Source organism: Petaurus breviceps, unplaced genomic scaffold (assembly GCF_028583685.1).
Source record: "Petaurus breviceps papuanus isolate PSGF00001 unplaced genomic scaffold, PetGlider_PUasm1.0 243, whole genome shotgun sequence".
Classification (NCBI taxonomy): Eukaryota; Metazoa; Chordata; class Mammalia; order Diprotodontia; family Petauridae; genus Petaurus; species Petaurus breviceps.
The window spans coordinates 102,187-121,424 of record NW_027185931.1 but is presented as its reverse complement, the minus strand read 5'-3'; the positions used below and the strand labels follow the sequence as shown (position 1 = coordinate 121,424).

The window sequence follows — 19,238 nt, the reverse complement described above, 5'->3', positions numbered from 1 at the left end:
CCAGATATCCTCTCCCAGGGTGGAAGCACAGTCCTCTTTAGATATCTCCTGAAGCACCTACACTCCCCAAATAGAAAATCTGACATAAAGACTTTCTCTCTCACTACACCCCAAAACACTATCTCTTGGCTGTTTCTGTAAGAAATAGAGAAGAGGAAGTAAGCCTGTCTAAAAATTTTGGTTAATTTTTGGAAGAAAGTAATGCTTTCCAGGTAGGGATCAAGAACCTCTAAGAACAAAAGCAAAGGCAGAAGACATGCACAAACAATAGGGTGTGTGCACATAGAAATAGGCTATGGGAAGTAAGACAAGTGTGGAACAATCAGAAATTTGAGAAAAAGGCAGAAAAGGCAAGGGTGGAATGAGAAGGGTTGCATGGTTGTCCTGGAGATTAGAATGATATTAAAATGGGGGGGGGGCGGCTAGGTGGCACAGTGAGAAGAGCACCGGCCCTGGAGTCAGGAGGACCTGAGTTCAAATCCGGCCTCAGACACTTAACACAAAAACTAGCCATGTGACCTTGGGCAAGTCACTTAACCCCAACTGCCCTCCAAAAAGCAAACTGCAAAAAAAAGGATGATTTAAAATGGCGGGAAACAAAATTGCTTCAGCTAATTAAAAGGCATGGGGAGGAAAGGTGTCCTGGAATGTAAGGGAAATTTTGCAAACCTGGTTCCTAGCTTTTGAGTTGGGCAGTCATAACTGAATTTTTAATGAGGCACTGGAGAAAAATCATGAAAGGTTTACTATTATGAGGATTCTCACTATCATTTCTATAGGACTTAAAGGAATGGCAACTTGTAGATATATTGTAAGAAGGGATTATTTTTCAGGCACACGTTGGACTAGCTGGACCAAATAAGTTATGAAGTGTGCTAGTAGTTTAAACATTCACCAACACACCTCTGCATAACTAGCAATTTGTGTGATTATTGAAATTCTCTGATTCTTCTCCAAGTGGAGAGAAGATGGAGAAAAAAAATGATTCTGAGAGTCAGTAGAGATGATGTCCTGTAGACATCTTAAGCTCAACATGTTCAAAACTAAGCCCATTACCTTTCTCCACAAAATTTACCTCTTTAAGATTTTAAGGTGCCATTATTATAGAGGGCATCACCATTCTTCCAGTCATCCAGGCTCAAAACCCAAATACCATCTCTCATTCCTCCTCTCATCCTCCATATACAATCTGTTGTTAGGGTCTGTCAATTTTGCCTCAATAATCTCTCAATACAGCCCTTTTTCTCCTGACACTGCCAGTCCACTGATGCAGGCCCTTGTCACCTCATGCTTGGTCTATGAAAACAGTCCTGGGGTTAGCCTCCCTGCCTCAATTCTTTCCCATTCCAGTCCATCTTCCACTCAGCTGTCAAATTAACCTTCCCTACGTGCATGTCACCCCTTTCTCTATTAGTAAATTCCAATGGTTCCTCCCTCATCCCCTCCAGAAGCAAATGAAAATCCTCTGGCATTCAAAGTCTTTACAACTGGCCTTCCCATCTTTCCAATCTTCTTATGCCTCACTCACTGCCATATGATCTTCAATTCAGTGACAGTTTCCTTGTTATTCCTTATACAAGATACTCCATCCCAAAACTTTCTAACATTTCTACTGGCTTTCCCAAATTCAAAACACTCTGTTTTCAGCCTTCCTTGGCTTCTTTCAAATCCCAGATAAAATCCTACTTTTTACAAGAAGACTTTCCCAATCCTCTTTAATGTTTTCCCTATGTTGACTGTCTCCAATTTATCCTGTATACATCTTGCTCATATGGTTGTTTTTGCATTATCTTCCCCTTACCCACTAGACTGTGAGCACCTTGAGGACAGGAATTTAGCATTTCGTGCAGTGCCTGACATATAGGAGGCACTTAATGAGTGCTGATTTACTAAGGTATAAAATATCTGGCAAATGGCAATGTTTTGCTTATAAAAAGTAACATTACAGGGGCGGCCAGGTAGCACAGCGAGTAGGAGCACCGGCCCCAGAGTCGGGATGACCTGGGATAGAATCCAGGCTCAGACACAGCACCCACCCAGAAATACCTGGCCGTGTAACCTTGAGCAAGTTACTTAACCCCAGTTGCTTAAGGGTGGCCAGGTGGTACAGTGAGTAAGAGCACCAGCCCCAGAGTCAGGATGACCTAGGATCGAATCTGGGCTCTGGTACTTAGCACCACACCCAGAAATAACTGGCTGTGTAACCTTGAGCAAGTTACTTAAAAAAAAGTAACATTATCTATTATAATCAGGGCTTTGGAAAAGGGAGACTTTGGGGTTGGAGACTTGAGAGGAAAATGTCTGGAAGAGCTGTCAGAAAATTAGATGAAACTTTGCTTCACTTAGAGAGTTTGTATTTAATATTCTGCAATTTTTAGTAAAATATGTATTCTGGCTAATTTTGTCAAAAATTTTATTTTTTTTTACTTTTTGGAAGGCAATTGGGGTTAAGTGACTTGCTCAAGGTCACAAGGCTAGTTTTTGTGTTAAGTGTCTGAAGATGGATTTGAACTCAGGTCCTCCTGACTCCAGGGCCAGTGCTTTATTCACTGCACCACCTAGCCTCCCCCAAACTTTTTATTCTTAAGGTTTAATTTTCATAAGATATTACCCAGTATAAATTCTCTGATAATGACTAAGACTTTTGATTCAGGAGAAGGTTTTCCCACATTTATTTTATAAAGTTTCTCTCCAGTATGAATTTCTGATGAGCAATAACATTTATGGAAGGCTTTCTCATATTCATTCTCTCCAATATTAATTTTTCTACCTTCATATATTCATGTGGTTTCTGCTGAGTATTTATCCTATGACATTCCACACTCCCATGAAAAGTCTTCCCATTTCAATACAAGTTTTCTAATATAATACTATGCTGAAAGTAACAGATAGCTTGTGGAGAAGGTATTCATATTTATTACATTTGTAGGCCTTCTCCAATTAATAGTTAATTCTCTGCTGTTCAGAAGTTATTTGTTTTCTTTTATGCTGGCAGAAAGCCTTCCTACAGTCATTACAACCTAATATTTCTCTCTAGCATGAATTTTTTGATGTCTAGTAAGTCCAGAGCTCTGGCAGAAGGCTTTTCCACACTTGTTACATTCATAAGGTTTTTCTCCAGTATGAATTCTCTGATGTTGAGTAAAATGTATGCTGTGGTTGAAAGCCTTCCCACACTGACTGCACTCAAAAGGTTTTTCACCAGTATGAATTCCCTGATGTTGAGTAAGTTGTGTACTTTGGTTAAAGGTCTTCCCACATTCATTGCACACATAAGGCTTTTCTCCTGTATGAATTCTCTGATGTTTACTAAGTTTTGACATCCAATAGAAGGCCTTGCCACATTTATTACATTCATAAGGTTTCTTCCCACTATGAATCCTGTGATGGGAAGTAAGGGAAGACCTACGACTGAAAGTCTTCCCACATTGATTACATTCATAAGGTTTCTCTCCACTATGAATTCTCTGATGTTCAGTTAGTCCTGAATTCCACCGGAAGGTCATCCCACATTCATCACATTCATAAGGTTTCTCTCCTGTATGAATTCTCTTATGTTCAGTAAGGAGTGCAATTCGGCCAAAGGCCTTCCCACATTCATTACATTCATAAGGTTTCTCTCCAGTATGAGTTCTTTGATGTTGAATAAGGTGTATGCTCTGGTGGAAGGCTTTACCGCATTCACTGCATTCATAACGTTTCTCTCCAGTATGAATTCTCTGATGTTTCGTAAGTTCTGAGGTCCAATAGAAGGTCTTGCCACATTCTTTACATTCATAAGTTTTTTGCCCACTATGAATCCTGTAATGGGAAGTAAGGGATGATCTATGACTGAAAGTCTTCCCACATTCATTACATTCATAAGGTTTTTCTCCAGTATGAATTCTCTGATGTTCAATAAATCCTGAGCTCCCGCGAAATACCTTTCCACATTCATTACATTGATAAGCTTTCTCTCCCATATGAATGCTCCAATGTTCAATTAGTTGCAGGCTGCTGTGGAAAGACCTTCCACATTCATTACATTTATGGGGTTTCTCTCCAGTAATGATTGTTGGGAGAGAAATAATGGATGAGTTCTGGGAAGTTTTTCTACCTTTATTATACTCATGAGGTTTCTCTTGAGTATTTATCCTGTGACATTTTAAAAAGTCAGAATTATAACTGGAGGATTTCTCACATTCATCAAATTTAGAAAATGTCTTCTTCAAACAGATTCTATTACACTTACTTGAGTCAGAATACAATCTGAAGCTCTTTCTCTGTTTATCATATTGATGGAAACTCTTTCCAGCATATAGTTTTTGTTGGAAAACAAAGGTTGGCTCTAGACCAAAGATTCTATCATATTTCTTACATCTATGGCGCTTCAATTTATTGGAAGTTTTCCTCTGGAAAGTTTTTACTTGCTTAGAATGTTTATTCTCACAGCTCTGCCATCTTTCTAATCTAGCTTCACATTCTATCAACTTGGAGACACAGGGTCCATCCCTTTTGAAACTTTCTTCGAATGACTCTTCCATAGAAATGCCCAAACTTGGAATTGACTTTTTGGTTTCAGGTCTATTCTCCCAATCTGAAAGACAGAAAAAGTATATATTTTCAGTTTTTTTTTTTCTTGTACATTTGATCCTATCTTCCATTTCCTCCTTTAAGAAAAATGATTGTTGAACTTTACAATCTAAAGGAAATAATACCATTGTATGGTTATTTATCCATTTAACTTATTTTTTTTAAAGCATTTATATTGATCTTCACAACAACTTTGTTAAATAGGTAGGTTAGTAATTACATTTTCCAATTAAGGAAATTGCCTTAGACTGATTTACTGACTTAACCAAGGTCACACTGCTAATGACTGTCAAAGTTAATATTTGAAAGGTCACAATCAAAGAATCTCAGAATTTCAGAGTTGGAAAGGACCTCAGTGGATTAAATATCCCAAAAGAATTGCTATTCTAATGCCACTAAAAAATGGTCCTTTAGTCTTTGCTTGAAGACTTCTAGTGAATCCAAGGCAACCCATTCCACTTTTGGGTAGCTCCAACTGTTAACAAGATTTTCCTTAGAGCAAGCTTACATTCTCCTCTGAAGCTTCCCTCCATTATTCTTAATTCTGCCTTCTGCGGCCAAACAGAACAAATTCAATTCTTCTTCCACATGACAGCCTTTTAATTACATGAAGCCAGCAATCACATTCATATTGAGTCTTCTCTTTTTCAGACTACACAGCTATGAAAGGATGCACACATTTAGAGACATTTTCTTCCCTAATGATCATACAGACTATTTGTGCCCCAAAGGTAGAGCCTTCCAAGCTTGTGTTGGTCTGACCAGTAACAGTCAGACACACTGTTCACTGATCATGATGTCATTTTGATCCTTTTTGAGCACAAAGGACAAACAACAACATCTATCAATTTATTCTCCTTCAAATGATCTTCCTGTGGCATTAGCTCCACAGGAATTCAATGATGAACCATCTTGATTCAACAAACATTTATTAAGCACCTGCTACATAAAAGGCACCAGGCTAGAAGCCAGAGATGTAAAGAAAAAAGAAAAGCTTAGGCTTTCAAAGAGCTTATATTTGAATTACATCATGTCCACAAGAAAATATCAAGTTATTCCAAGTCATTTCAAGAGGGAGAGCTAATAAATGGAGAGAATCAGGCAAGGCCTTATGGGTAGGTACTACCTTATACCTATTACATTGGCTAATATGACAGAAAAGGAAAATGACAAATGTTGGAGGGTATGTGGGAAAATTGAGACGCTAATACACTGTTGGTAAAGTTGTGAACTGATCCAACCATTCTGGAGAAGAATTTGAAACTATGTCCAAAGAGCTATAAAACTGTGCATACCCTTTGACCCAGCAATACCATTATTAGGTCTATATCCCAAAGAGATTTAAAAAAAAAAAAGGAAAAGGACATTCATGTATAAAAATATTTATAGCAGCTCTTTTTGTGCTGCCAAAGAATTGGAAATGGAAGGGAAGTCCATTGGTTGGAGAATGGCTGAACAAGCTATGGTTTGTGAATGTGATGAAATACCATTGTCCTCTAAGAAATGACAAGCCAGATGCTCTCAGAGAAACCTGGAAAGACTTACAGAAACTGATGCAAAGTGAAATAGGCAGATCCAGGAGAATATTGTACATAGTAACAGCAATACTGTATGATGATCAGCTCTGAATGACTCAGCTCTTCTTAGCAATACACTGATCTAATATAATTCCAAAGGACTTATAATGAAAAATACTATCCATCTTTAGAGAAAGAACTGATGGATTTTGAATGCTGATGGAAACACACTATTTTTAAACTTTCTTTTTCCTTTTTCTAATGCCTTAACTTCTGATTTATATCATTTGTTTCTGCCAGATTTTGAGTTGCAAATTTTCTCCCCATTTTTCCCCTACCCACTGCCGCAAAATAGCCATCCCACAGGATATCCCCTCCTCCAATATGCTCTCTCCCATGTTTTCTCCCATACTCCTTTCGACTTTTACAGTGGATCTCTATGCCTCAGTGCCCGTATATATTATTTCCCAATTACATGTAAAACAGTATATATATTCCCCCTCTCATCCCCTTTCCCCCTACTTTCCTGGAAAGTGAGATACCCTATTTAGTATGTATTTCATTCCCTCCTCAAGCCAAATTAAATGGGAATAAGGTTGACCCATTCCCTTTTGCCTTCCTCTTCATTGTAACCATTTTCCCTTGTCTCTTCTATATGAGATAGTTTACCCCAATCTGTCTCTCCCCATCTCCTCTCATTATATTCCTCTCTCACCTCTTAATTTCACCTTTTAAGTATCACCCCTTCCTGTTAAATTGGTCCTGTGCCCTCTATCTATGTATACCTGTAAACATATATACACACATTCACATATGTATTCATATGCCCATATACCCTCATATGTAGACATACATATATTTCTATTCCCTTCAACTATTGAGAAAAGTTTCATAAGTTACAATTATTGTATTTCAATGTAGGAATGTTAATAGTTCAACTTTGATAAGTTCCTTATGATTTTTTTTCCTGTTTACCTCCTCATGCCTCTCTTGCTTCTTGTATCTGAATTTCAAATTTTCTATTCAACTCTGGTTTTTCAGCAAGAATGCTTGAAAGTCCTCTATTCCACTGAATGACCATATTTTCCCCTGAAACATGATACTCAGTTTTGCTGGGTAGGTGACTCTTGGTTTTAATCCAAGCTCCTTTGACCTCTGGAATATCATATTCCAAGCTCTTCAATCCCTCAGTGTAGAAGCTGCCAGATCCTGGGTTATCCTGATTGTGTTTCCACAATATTCAAATTGTTTCTTCCTGGCTGCTTGTAATAATTCTCTCCTTAATCTGGGAATTCCAGAATGTGGCTATAATATTCCTAGGAGTTTTCTTTTGGGGATCTTTTTCAGGAGGTGATGGGTGGATTCTTTCAACCTCTGTTTTGCTCTATGGTACTAAAACATCAGGGCAGTTTTCCTTGAGAATTTCTTGGAGGATGATGTCTAGGTTCTTTCTTTGATCATGGCTTTCAGGTAGTCCAATAATTTTTAAATTATCTCTCCTGATTTATTTTCCAGGTCAGTGGTTTTTCCCATGAGATATTTCACATTGCCTTCTATTCTTTCATTTGTTTGGATCTGTTTAACAGCATCTTGGTTTCTCATAAAGTCAATAGCTTCCATTTGCTCCAATCTAATTCTGAAGCAATGATTCTCCTCAGTGAGCTTTTGAGATTCTTTTTCCATCTGCCAAATTTGGCTTTTTAAGGCATTCTTCTCCTCATTGTATTTTTGAGCCTCTTTTGCCATTTGAGTCAGTCTGTTTTTTAAGGTATTATTTTCCTCAGTCAGGCTTTTGACTGCCATTTCATAATTTTCTTGCATCATTCTCATTTCTCTTCCCAATTTTTCCTCCACTTCACTTACTCGCTTCTTAAGGTCCTCTATGACCTGTAACCACCTTGTATTTTCCTTTGAAGCTTTTGGTGCAGGAGTTCTGACTTCACTGTTTTCCTCCTGTTCCATGCTTTGCTCCTTTTTGTCACCAAAATAGGAGTCTGATGTTGGAATCTTCTGTCTGCTTTGTTTCCTTTGCCTGGTCATGTCACCCCTCAGTCACTTGACCCCTAGGCTTTTTGCCACACTAGGACTCTGCCACCAAAAAGGGGAGCTTCCATCCCAAATGCTGGGGTTTTCTCAGCTGCCAGAGGTATTAGATGGGTGCTCTCTCTGAGGTCTCCACACGCTCTGGCAAGCTGGACACACACCCCAGGACCTCCACCCTAGACTGCAATCCAGATCCAAGAAGGTTAGAGCAAGAGCAATTACCCCTCAGACTGGTGCTTGGTCCCTCTACACTCCGCAGGCCAGGAGCTGAGGCTGCCACGTGGCGCTGGCTGACACTGCCGGTGTCTCAGTGGCTTCTTGCCCTGGGGGACAAAAGCCACACACTCCCACTTACTGGGTCCCAAAGTCCAGACTGCACTGACCTCTCACTTTGTCCTTTGCATCTATGTGTTGATAAATCTGGAAACGGCCACAGCTGCTGCTGATCTGGAGTCCCTCTGGCTGGTGGCTGGTCAGGCCCATCCTGGGGCTTTATTTTTCTTGGATTTGTGTGTGTTTTCTTTCACAACATGACTAATATAGAAATGTTTTGCATGACTCCATATACATATCAAATTGCTTGCCTTACCAAGAAGTGGTAAAGAGAGGGACAGCAAGAATATAGAACTCAAACATTTTTTAAAACAAATGCTGAAAATTGTTTTTACATGTGGTTTGGAAAAAACAAAATATTAAATTTTACAAAATTGAGCACTAATACCTTCTTCTATATGAAGCCTTCCCTAACTCCTCATAGCTATGAGGGCCCATTCTCCTCAAACCATCTTTATTTGTTGTATCCATTCTGTTGTTACTTTTTAGTCATTTTTAAGTTGTGTCCAACTCTTTGTGATGTCACTTGGGGTTTTCTTGGCAAAGCTACTGAAATAGTTTGCCATCTCCTTCTTTAGCTGATTTTCATATGAGGAAACTGAGACAACCAGGATTAAATGACTTGTCTGGGGTCATATAGCTAATAAGTGTCTGAAGAACAATTTGAACTCAGCTCTTTCTGACTCCAGGGTCAGTGCTCTATCCACTGCACCAAAATAGCTGCCCTACTTAACAAGTAGAAGAAATTAAACTATTGGAGGGAAAGATCAATTGATTTAATTATTTTTTCTCTTATCATGATTATTTTTTAATCTGTATTTTTCAAATTAAGTTTTATGTTTATTTTTAGTTTACATCATTCATTTCCACAAGATTTTCCATTACAAATTTTCTTCCCATCTTTTCCCTATCCACCACCCCAAAACAGAGATCCCACTGTATATCCCCTCCTCCAATCTGCTCTCTCCTATATCCTCCCCATTCCCCCTCCAACTTTCCAGTAGGGCAAGATGGATCTCTATACACCAGTGCCTATATATCTTATTTCCCAGTTGCATGTTTAAAAAAAAATATTTTTTTCTAAATATTTTATTTTAAATATTTGAATTCCAGATTCTTTCCCTTCCTCCCTCATAACCCACCCTTACTAGGAAGATAAGCAATCTAATATAGGTTGTACATGTGTAGCTACACAAAATATTTCCATAGTGGATATATTGTGAAAGACTGACTATATTTCCATCCATTCTATCCCGTACCCCACTTGTTCTATTCTCTACTTTGACCCTGTTCCTTTTCAAAAGTGTGTGCTTCTAACTACCCTCCCCCACAACCTGCCCTCCCATCATCTCCTTCCTCCCTACTCTCCTATAGGGTGAGATACCCTATTTAGTGTGTATGTCATTCCCTCCCTAGGTCAAACTCAATGAGAGTAAGATTGACCTCCCTTCTGCCTTCCTGTTCTTCTCCTCCATTGTAACAGTTTTCCCTTGCCTCTTCTATATGAGATAATTTACCCCATATTGCCTCTTCCCATCTCCTCTCATTATATTCCTCTCTCACCTCTTAATTTCACCTTTTAAGCATCATCTCTTCGTATTCAATTGGTCCTGTGGCCATGTCTATGTACACCCGTACACATATATACACACACTCACATATGTATTCATATGCCCATATACCCTCCTATGTAGATATGCATATATATGTATGTATACATATATAAAAATAGATACATACACACATTTATATTCCTTTCAACTATTCTCATACTGAGAAAAGTTTCATAAGTTATAATTGTTTTTCCATGTAGGAATGTAAATAGTTCAACTTTGATAAGTTCCTTATGATTTCTTTTCCCTGTTTACCTTCTCATGTTTCTCTCGCTTCTTGTATCTGAGTGTCAAATTTTCCATTCAACTCATTTTTTCATCAAGAATGCTTGAAAGTCCTCTATTTCATTGAATAGCCATATTTTCCCCTGAAACATGATACTCAGCTTTGCTAGATAGGTGATTCTTGGTTTTAATCCTAGCTCCTTTGACCTCTGGAATATTATATTTCAAATCCTTTGATCCCTCAGTGTAGAAGCTGCCAGATCCTGTGTTATACTGATTGTGCTTCCACAATGTTCAAACTGTCTCTTCTTGGTCGCTTGTAATATTTTCTCCTTAATCTTGGAACTCTTGAACCTGGCTATAATATTGCTAGTTTTCTTTTGGGGATCTTTTCAGGAGGTGATCAGTGGATTCTTTCAACCTCTGTTTTGCCCTTTGGTTCTAAAACATCAGGGCAATTTTCCTTGAGAATTTCTTGAAGAATGATTTCTAGGTTCTTTCTTTGATCGTGGCTTTCAGGTCATCAAATAATTTTTAAATTATTTCTCCTGGATCTATTTTCCAGGTCTGTTGTTTTTCCAATGAGAGACTGCCTTTTATTTTTTCATTTGTTTGGATCTGTTTAATAGTATCTTGATTTTTCATAAAGTCGCTAGCATCCATTTGCTCTACTTCTGAAGGAATTATTCTCTTCAATGAGCTTTTGAGGTTCTTTTTCCATCAGGTAAATTCAGCTTTTTAAGGCACTCTTCTCCTCATTGACTTTTTTAGCCTCTTTTGCCATTTGAGTCAGTCTATTGTTTAAGGTGTTATTTTCTTCAGTCAGGTTGTTGATTCTCTTTTCATGATTTTCTTGCTTCATTCTCATTTCTCTTGCCAATTTTTCCTTCACTTCTCTCATTTGGTTTTCAAAATCCTTATTAAGCTCCTGTATAGCCTCTATAACTGTAGCAGCAAGCACCCCAAGCGTCCTCAGGGTTTGCCGCCCATAAAGGTTCTTGGATCTGCTTTGATAAAGGAAAGCAACTCAAAATGGGTTAACAAGCTTACTTTAATCAGTCAGACATATATCGTTTACCTTGTTCAGGGGAAAAAGGTCAGCACCCCGGAACTTCAAAGTATACAGGCAGAATTATCAAGACAGAAACAGATCAAGTAGACAGATTTTCCAAACTGTCCAACCATTACATCCATACCAAATCAGCATCTGGGTTTTTCAAAGGGGGGGGGGGTCCTCCAGGCAACGGCTTCCCAGAATACAGATCAAATCACAGAACACTTCTCAAAGTGAGCCCCCAAAACAAAGCTACACATCAGGGCTTATATAGCCTTCTCTTGGCTCAGAAAATGTAACAACCTTATTGACTCACTGGCCAATCAAGAAGTATTTACTGAAAAACAAGCCTCCCACCCAAGGCTTCAGGTGTACTTTAGCCTAGGGGCAGGGAAGATCTTCCAAATTTGCATTCCCATTACATTCAGTCCCAAGATCTTTCATGCCCATAGCACTGACAATTTACTTTCGAATTAGCACTAAACATCTCTTAGGTCACATTTTCAAGGTACAGAACTAAAGTTACCAAAGTGGCCACTGGGCCTTAAACAAACACAAAGTACATAGCATTTTTCACTCCAATTCAAAACAAGAGTTCAAATAAAGTTCTCTGGGAGAGGGGGGAGGGGTATCCTTCCCCTCACACAGCTCCAGCCCCTGCCTCCAAGCACAGAGAGGGGGCTGGGCAACAAAACCAACAAGGTGGGGTCCCTGGGGATCCAAGGCACTTCATCCCACCCACCATAGTCACAAGTCCATCCTCCCCCTGGGTCCCAAACTGTGGGATGCAGCCAGGAAACACACTCAGTGCCCCTGCTTTGCTGCTCAGTTCTTATCTTTTCCTGTGGCTGAATTCCGAACTCCTGGGCTCCTCCTCCCGCAGGCGGCATGCCGCTCCTGGCTTCTGCCTAGGTCCCGATGCAGGCAGCTCACCATTCCTGCTCTCAGCTCAGCGAAGTCTGCATGCAGGCCATTCTTCTCTCCTGCTCCATGGCTCCACAGAATCACAGCTACCACAACTGGGAAACAAACAATTATCCCAGTCCCCATACTTTCCTTTTACTCTGCAGATCCTGTTCGTGACGCCATTTTGTAGCAGCAAGCACCCCAAGCACGTCCTCAGGGTTTGCTGCTCAAACAGGTTCTTGGATCTGCTTTGATAAAGGAAAGCAACTCAAAATGGGTTAACAAGCTTACTTTAATCAGTCAGACATATATCGTTTACCTTGTTCAGGGGAAAAAGGTCAGCACCCCGAACTTCAAAGTATACAGGCAGAATTATCAAGACAGAAACAGATCAAGTAGACAGATTTCCAAACTGTCCAACCATTACATCCATACCAAATTAGATCTGGGTTTTTCAAAGCCAGGGGACTCTCAACAACGGCTTCCCAGAATTCAGATCAAATCACAGAAACAAAGCTACACATCAGGGCTTATATAGCCTTCTCCTGGCTCAGAGAATGTAACAACCTTATTGACTCACTGGCCAATCAAGAAGTATCTACAGAAAAACAAGCCTTCCACCCTAGGCTCCAGATGCACTTTAGCCTAGGGGAAGGGAAGATCTTACAAATTTACATTCCCATTACAATAACCAGTTCATATTTTTCTTGGAAGCTTTTGGTACAGAAGTTCTGGCTTCATTGTCTTCCTCCTATTCCATGCTTTGATCTTTTTTGTCCCCAAAATAGGAATCTAAAGTCAGATTGCTAAGCTTGCTTTGTTTCCTTTGCTTAATCATGTTGCCACTCAATTCCTTGACTTTTGAGCTTTTTGCCACAATAGAACTCTGCTTCCAGAGAGGAGAGCTTTGTCCCAAATCCCTGGTATTTTCATAGCTGCCAGAGCTATTAGTTGGGTGCCCTCTTTGAAGCCCCCACCAGTAAGGCACCCAGTCACACACTCCAGGACCTCCTCCCTAGACAGCAATCCAGAACCAAGCAGGTTAAAGCTTGTGATTACCCCCAAATGTTCACTTGGTCCCCCTACAATCTGCAGGCCAGGTGCTCCGAAGCAGCCATGTAGCAGTGGCCACCATGCTGCAATCTCTTCTCCCTCTGGGGGCAGAGGCAGGACCACGGGACACCCTGCTCCCAAAGTGTACACTGATCTCTCACTTTGTCTTTGGCATTTATGGGTTGATAAATCAGGGAACCGCCACAGCTCCTGGTGATCCACTCTCCCAAAGTCCCTCCAGCCACAGCTGGTTGTGGCTGCCCTGGGGCTAAAACCGTAGGCTCATGCGGGGCTGGGCTCTGCTCCCAGTGTCCTGAAATGGACCCTTCCTGTCTGCCTGCCGGGCTGATTTCATCAAGAGATTTGTTTCTGTCTGTCACTGTGTTCTGTAGTCCTAAAGTTTGTTTAGAGTCATTTCTTATAGGTATTTGAGGTGGTTATGGGGGCAGCACATGGAGTTTTCCTGCTTCTATGCTGCCATCTTGGCTCTGCCCCCCAATTTTTAATTATTTAAAAAAAAATTTCTCTGCAACAAAAGTCAAAGTATACAAAAGAAAAAGGACAGAAATAGATTGGGAAAAATTTGCTTCCATATTTCTGGTAGAAAGTTGGCATTCATACTCTATAGGAACTGACACAAATTTATGAGGCTAAGATCTATTTCCCTAAAGATAAATGGTTACAGTTTGTAAATATGCAGTTCTTAAAAGGAACAGAAATTATCAGTAACCTCAGGGAGTGGGGGGGGGCGGAAACCTTTTTCAAACTCTCTAGTCACCAAAGATATCTAAATGAAAAAAAAACCTGAGATTCTACTTTGCTCCCTTTAAATTGGCAAAGGGTTAAAACGTAGAAAATTAGGAATTATCAAACTGAAGAGAAACAAGTGGGCTCTTCTCCTGTGCATGGGGCCAGGAAGTGGAGCTATCCCCTTCAAAAACAATATAGCAACATACAAAAGGAACACCAAGACTCTTAATTCCTGCTGTCCCAATAATCCTGCTAGTAGCATTGTACTCTCAGGAAGCTGTGAAAGGAAACAAAATCTGGTTACAGGCCTGTAAGCTGTGGTCCTGAAGGAGGCTGCGGCTAGTGGATGGTTTGGGCTGCACAAGTCTGAGATGCAGTGGCTTAATGAGGAACCATTACACTTCGAGTCTGGGTAAGACAGCGCCACTTAATCTCAAAATGATAATAATACTAAAAAAAAGCAACGATAAGTAGTGATGTTGATGATAATGATGGTGACGGCAACAATGATTTATTATTAAAAATAGTGGGGAAAGGCCACAAATAAACCTTCTAACAAATGTGCGATGGCTCCATTCTGGCATTTACACATATCATGGCACCTTTATAACAGCTATGTTCTAAGAATTTGGGGATACACGGGACTTTCTCTAAAAAGGAACATTAGAAGGTGAAGTCAGAATACATACACTAACCCCACTTCTGTAAAACTAACAGTGACATAATCCTAAATACTACTTTAAAAAAAAGTGACTGCAGTTGAATATGTAGTTTATTTTCAGTTAAATATGTGGTATATACATATTAACTTCTGTACAGCAAGAAATTTTTACTGTTTGATAAGAGTGCTATATTTTTTACTGTAAAAGATTTTTCAATTCTGTATTTTAAAAAATTGTATATAATTTTCCTCCCAATAAAAATGGTCCATAAATCGGAAAAAAAAAAAAGTGACTGGAATGGTGTAATGGTAAGGAGAATGTGAAGATCTTCCCTGCCCCTTAATAGGCAGGGAATGTAATCACATGGAGTCCACAGGGGGAGGAGCTTACTAAAAGGGTGGAACAGGAAGAGTGGAGCAGAAAGGATCAGGAGAGCCAGAATAGTGTGGAGCAAGCATCGTGGTGGCAGAGCAGCTAGCATGAGTGAGAGAGGGGTATTTTTGCTTAAGGGAGCCTATTTTATTTTGAAGGCCCGACAGAGGGAAGGCTTGGAAATGTTGGTGTTCACTGCATTGGTTATGTGTACCAACTTCTTGGTTGTTATGATGGATTCAGCTTTCTGGTGTTTGAATAAGTGTTTTCATTCTGTCTTCCATGTGGAGAGTCTGTTACATTTTATGATTCACAACTACACCAGCATATTCATAGCCGCTGCGGGTACTGTGAATATCACACTGGTGTTATAAATGGGATGTAGAAATGGGACATTTATTCCATATTTTTGTTATTAATAAACACACATTTTAAAAGGAAATGAAGGAATGGGCCAGGAGGAGCAAGATAATGGGTGCCAAAGACTGGCTATTGAGGCAAAGTCAGAGGAGGAAATAGAGATGTAGCATGGTTCCCTTGCTCCTCGAAGGCCATGTAGGAGGAAAGATATCAGGATGGTAAACTGAGGTTGTGAAGCTTTGGGAAGGAATGAGTGCCGCAGTGTCAACCCACGTCCAAGGGCCTCAGGCTACTCTGGAGACAGCTCCTGGACAGCATTTTCAAGGGTTTTTCCTGTGCTGTCACTAAGCTGCTGCTGCCCAGTGATTCCCACACACTCACCTGGACAGGTGCTTGCTGGGACTGATTCTTCTTGCATCTCCGGTGCTCTCTTCTGCTCCAGCTGCTCAATCATACGTGGTTTTGAATCCTCAAGTCCTGCCCAATGAAAATAGGGAAGAGCTGAGCACAAAGAGCCCCTTTGGAACACAAGCCTAGCCAGCTAACTAGTATATTATTAAGTTCCTACTTGTGCCAGCTATTACACTGAGATCAGTGCCAAGATCCAAAGGTGGGCATCAGGCAGGAAGGCTCTGTGGTGCTAGACAAATGAGGCTACAAAGCAGATTTGGGCTCAGATAGTAAATAACTAAGTCTGACTCACTTCCTGCCAATCCAATGAATCTCCACGAAGGTGCAATTGACCTTAGGGGAGAATCATGTACCTGATGCCCCTGGGACAACACAAGTGAACTTCCAGTCTCTGGTTACATCAATCAGGGACCATTCACCAGGTAATCATTATTTCATGGGCACAAAAGGAATAGGATCCTCAGGTTCCTGCATGCCTGATTAACCCTCAAGATGTCCTGTGGGGTTTATCAAGACTGGATGCAAAGTTCCTCCAGTGAGCAAATCTGGGCCCCAGGGGGAGCCGTCCTCACCCAGGCAGACCAGGTTCCTGAAGTTCTCCAGCATCACCTCCCGGTACAGCTCCTTCTGACAAGGGCCCAGCTGCCCCCACTCATCCAAGGAGAAGTCCACGGCCACGTCCTGGAATGTCACTGATTCCTGAAACACCAAATGTGTTTGTGCTGACCCAGGAACCACCCTTCATAGACCAAGGAGGTGAAATGAGGCTGCCAGGGATGGGAGTGGCTCTCAGTTTTCCAGATAGGTCAAGTATTTTGTTGAGTACTACTTATACCCCATCATTTATACTGGATTTTAAAATATATAATAAAACAAACATAATAGCTCACATATGTAATGACTTTTTTCTTAGTATATGCACAAAGTACTTCTCTCACAAAGGTATTCATTATCCCCATTTCACAGATGAGAAAACTGAAAATAAACTTCAAGGGGAATGGCCAGGGTCACATGGCTAGAAATGATCAGAGCTAGCTTTGGATTTTTAGGCCTGGGCACCTTTCACAACACCATGCTGCCCCCTGCTCTGTGGTTTCAGCTCACATCTCACATCATCCCCCCAACTGTATAGTGTATCTACCATGGGTCATGAAGCATTTCCTTTGGTGGGCCCTGATATGAAACTGATGGGGGCTTACTCAAAGTATGTAGCGAATGTTTGTGCTTGGTCACCTAGATGTATGCCTGCTGGCTACAGCTGCTATGGGGAACTTGGGGGACCTGTTCAGAGAGCTTTCATTAAGAGTCAAACTGGTGTTGTTCAAGGCTCTAGGGACACAAAAACAAAAATGAAATATTCCTGATTGAGTAGGAGCTTGCTTCTCCTCCTGGTAAGGCAGCCTCCCCGTGGGCCGGCCTCCCCGTGGGCCGGCCTCGTGGGCCAGCCTCCCCGTGGGCCGGCCCGGTTATTCACATCTCACAGAAGAGGAAACTGAGGCAGCAGGCGGTGAAGGGCCCTGCCCCCCCGCGTCCCAAGCTCGCTTTCGGGCCTGGAAGGCTGGGCGCTGCTGCGCCCCCTGGGGACCTGCGATCAAAAGTGGCACCGATGTCCCGGTGCCCCCAAAGAAGCCTCCACTCACCCGGCAGGCCCTGGCTGTCGGGAACACGGGGGCCATCCCCTCTTCTGTCTTCTGGGCCGGGCAGGGGAAGGGCCTTGTCAGCGGGGCTCCGCAGGCAGGCAGGGCCGGCACGCGGCAGGGGGTGGAGAGACGCAGGCTGAGGTCACTTCCGGCCCCCCAGCTGGCACGTGCGGCCTCCGGGCAGAGGCAGGGCCCGGCCTCCTCGGGTGTCCTCAGCGCCTGGCACAGTGACTGGCACACGCTCCGCGCTCCGTAAGTGCTCTCCTCTACGCTGCCTCCGGGCAACAACTCGAAGGCCCTTCCGGGGCGGGGGGGGGGGGGGGCGGGGGGGGGGGATTGGGGACGGGGGGAGGGCGCGCGCACGGTGACGACAACGGCGTCTCATTTTTACAGAGGCGTTTACTGAGGCACAGGGTCATCCCGGTAGGGGCGGGGCTTAAAGCCAGGCAAAGCCTAGGGGCGGGGCGAGAGGAGCAAGGGAGAAGAGAGGAGCCTAGGAGAGGCTGGGGAAGCCGGGGAGGGAGGGAGGAAGCACAGCATCCTGACCTCCTGATTGGTCGGTCTTCTAGCCTGCCTCCAAGGTCGGCCAATGGATGATGTGCTCCAGGGCCTCGGCGTGAGGACTGCGCGTGCGCAGTTCCCAAAGGCCAGTGGGGATGTGGGCAGGCTGAGAAAGCGGACGCCACCACGCCGTCCAAGGCCGGGCTCGGCCCCGGCAGCGGTGGAGGCCGAGGCGACCGCGAGCGCACCCAGGATGGCAGAGGCCGGACCAATCGAGGGCAGCCTCGGGGCAATGGGGAAGGCGAGGAGCAGAAGTGACGAACAAGGAAGGCCCGAGTGAAGCGCGCCCGAAGCCCCTGGGGAGGCCCGTGGGCACAGCTTCCGGAGGGCGCGCGTGCCACCGGGGAAGCGAAGCGGCCGGGCAGGAGGCCGGGCCGCTCGGTCCGCGGGGCCCAGCCCAGAAGCCCTCCTGCTCCTTTCTGAACGACACTGGGCAGGGCTGCCCGTGAGATCACGGACGAAGAGCGCGGAGGATCGGGGCAGCCTCGGGTGGTGCGGACGCCCTTGGTAGCACGGGCTGAGCCGGCTGCCCCCCGCCCCCTGCGCGCGTCCGACCGAGGTGGGGATGCTGTCCCGCTCCGGCCTCCATCTGTCAGGCACATTCCTGGGAGCTGTCGTCCGCAGCACCCCCTCCCTCCAGCAGACAGCTAGCCTACAGCTTTTCTCCAGTTAAATCCGCTCCTGCCTTTGTACTAGGGGGCCGCAACAACTATGCTGTTTCTTTTTCAAAAACCCTAACGGCCAAGTCCTCACCTTGTATCACTGATGCACCACTCCTCCGCCCCCCCTCAGCCACAACAAATGAGGCCAGACCCTTGATCTTGTCATCACCCGCAAATGTAGGACCCTGTAACGCCAAGCACAAGCGGACTGCTGCTGTGAACAGATTACAAGCAACAAATTAAGGCAAAACATTTGCAGAAAATCCAAATACAGCATTCACCATGTCACAACAACTTAACACTAAAATGCCATGTAGTTTTCATCAAAGTGGTCACATAGTTTTAAACAGTACATTCGTTTAGTAATGCAGTCATTTGCTAAGTACTCAATTCAATCACAAAGTACAAAGGTTAAAATTCTCTTTTAAACAAGGTACATTCATTTAGTCAATCACAAAGCACAAAGGCCAAAAGTTTTCCACTCCTAGATCACAACTATATTAC

The 19,238-nt window shown here is 42.8% G+C and overlaps 1 protein-coding gene across 1 annotated transcript; it reads right to left on the bottom strand.

Moving 5' to 3' along the window:
• Positions 1-2,642: 2,642 nt before the first annotated feature.
• LOC138167631 (zinc finger protein 135-like) lies at positions 2,643-17,815 on the bottom strand. Its single transcript, XM_069096564.1, has 4 exons — positions 17,512-17,815; positions 16,444-16,570; positions 15,842-15,937; positions 2,643-4,576 (listed from the first exon to the last, which is right to left on the bottom strand). The coding sequence occupies exons 1-4, from the start codon at positions 17,545-17,547 to the stop codon at positions 3,021-3,023; spliced, it is 1,815 nt and encodes a 604-aa protein (XP_068952665.1). The 5' UTR covers positions 17,548-17,815; the 3' UTR covers positions 2,643-3,020.
• Positions 17,816-19,238: the final 1,423 nt, after the last annotated feature.

What these genes read in the sequence shown, in the direction of transcription:
- LOC138167631 (XM_069096564.1), bottom strand. Translation starts at nt 17,547, where the DNA reads ATGGCCCCCGTGTTCCCGACAGCCAGGGCCTGCCGG. An exon ending in CGACAGCCAGGGCCTGCCGG is followed by an intron (nt 16,571 to 17,511) that starts GTGAGTGGAGGC and finishes TTGGTGTTTCAG; the next exon opens with GAATCAGTGACATTCCAGGA. An exon ending in CCCAGCAAGCACCTGTCCAG is followed by an intron (nt 4,577 to 15,841) that starts GTGAGTGTGTGG and finishes TCTGTCTTTCAG; the next exon opens with ATTGGGAGAATAGACCTGAA.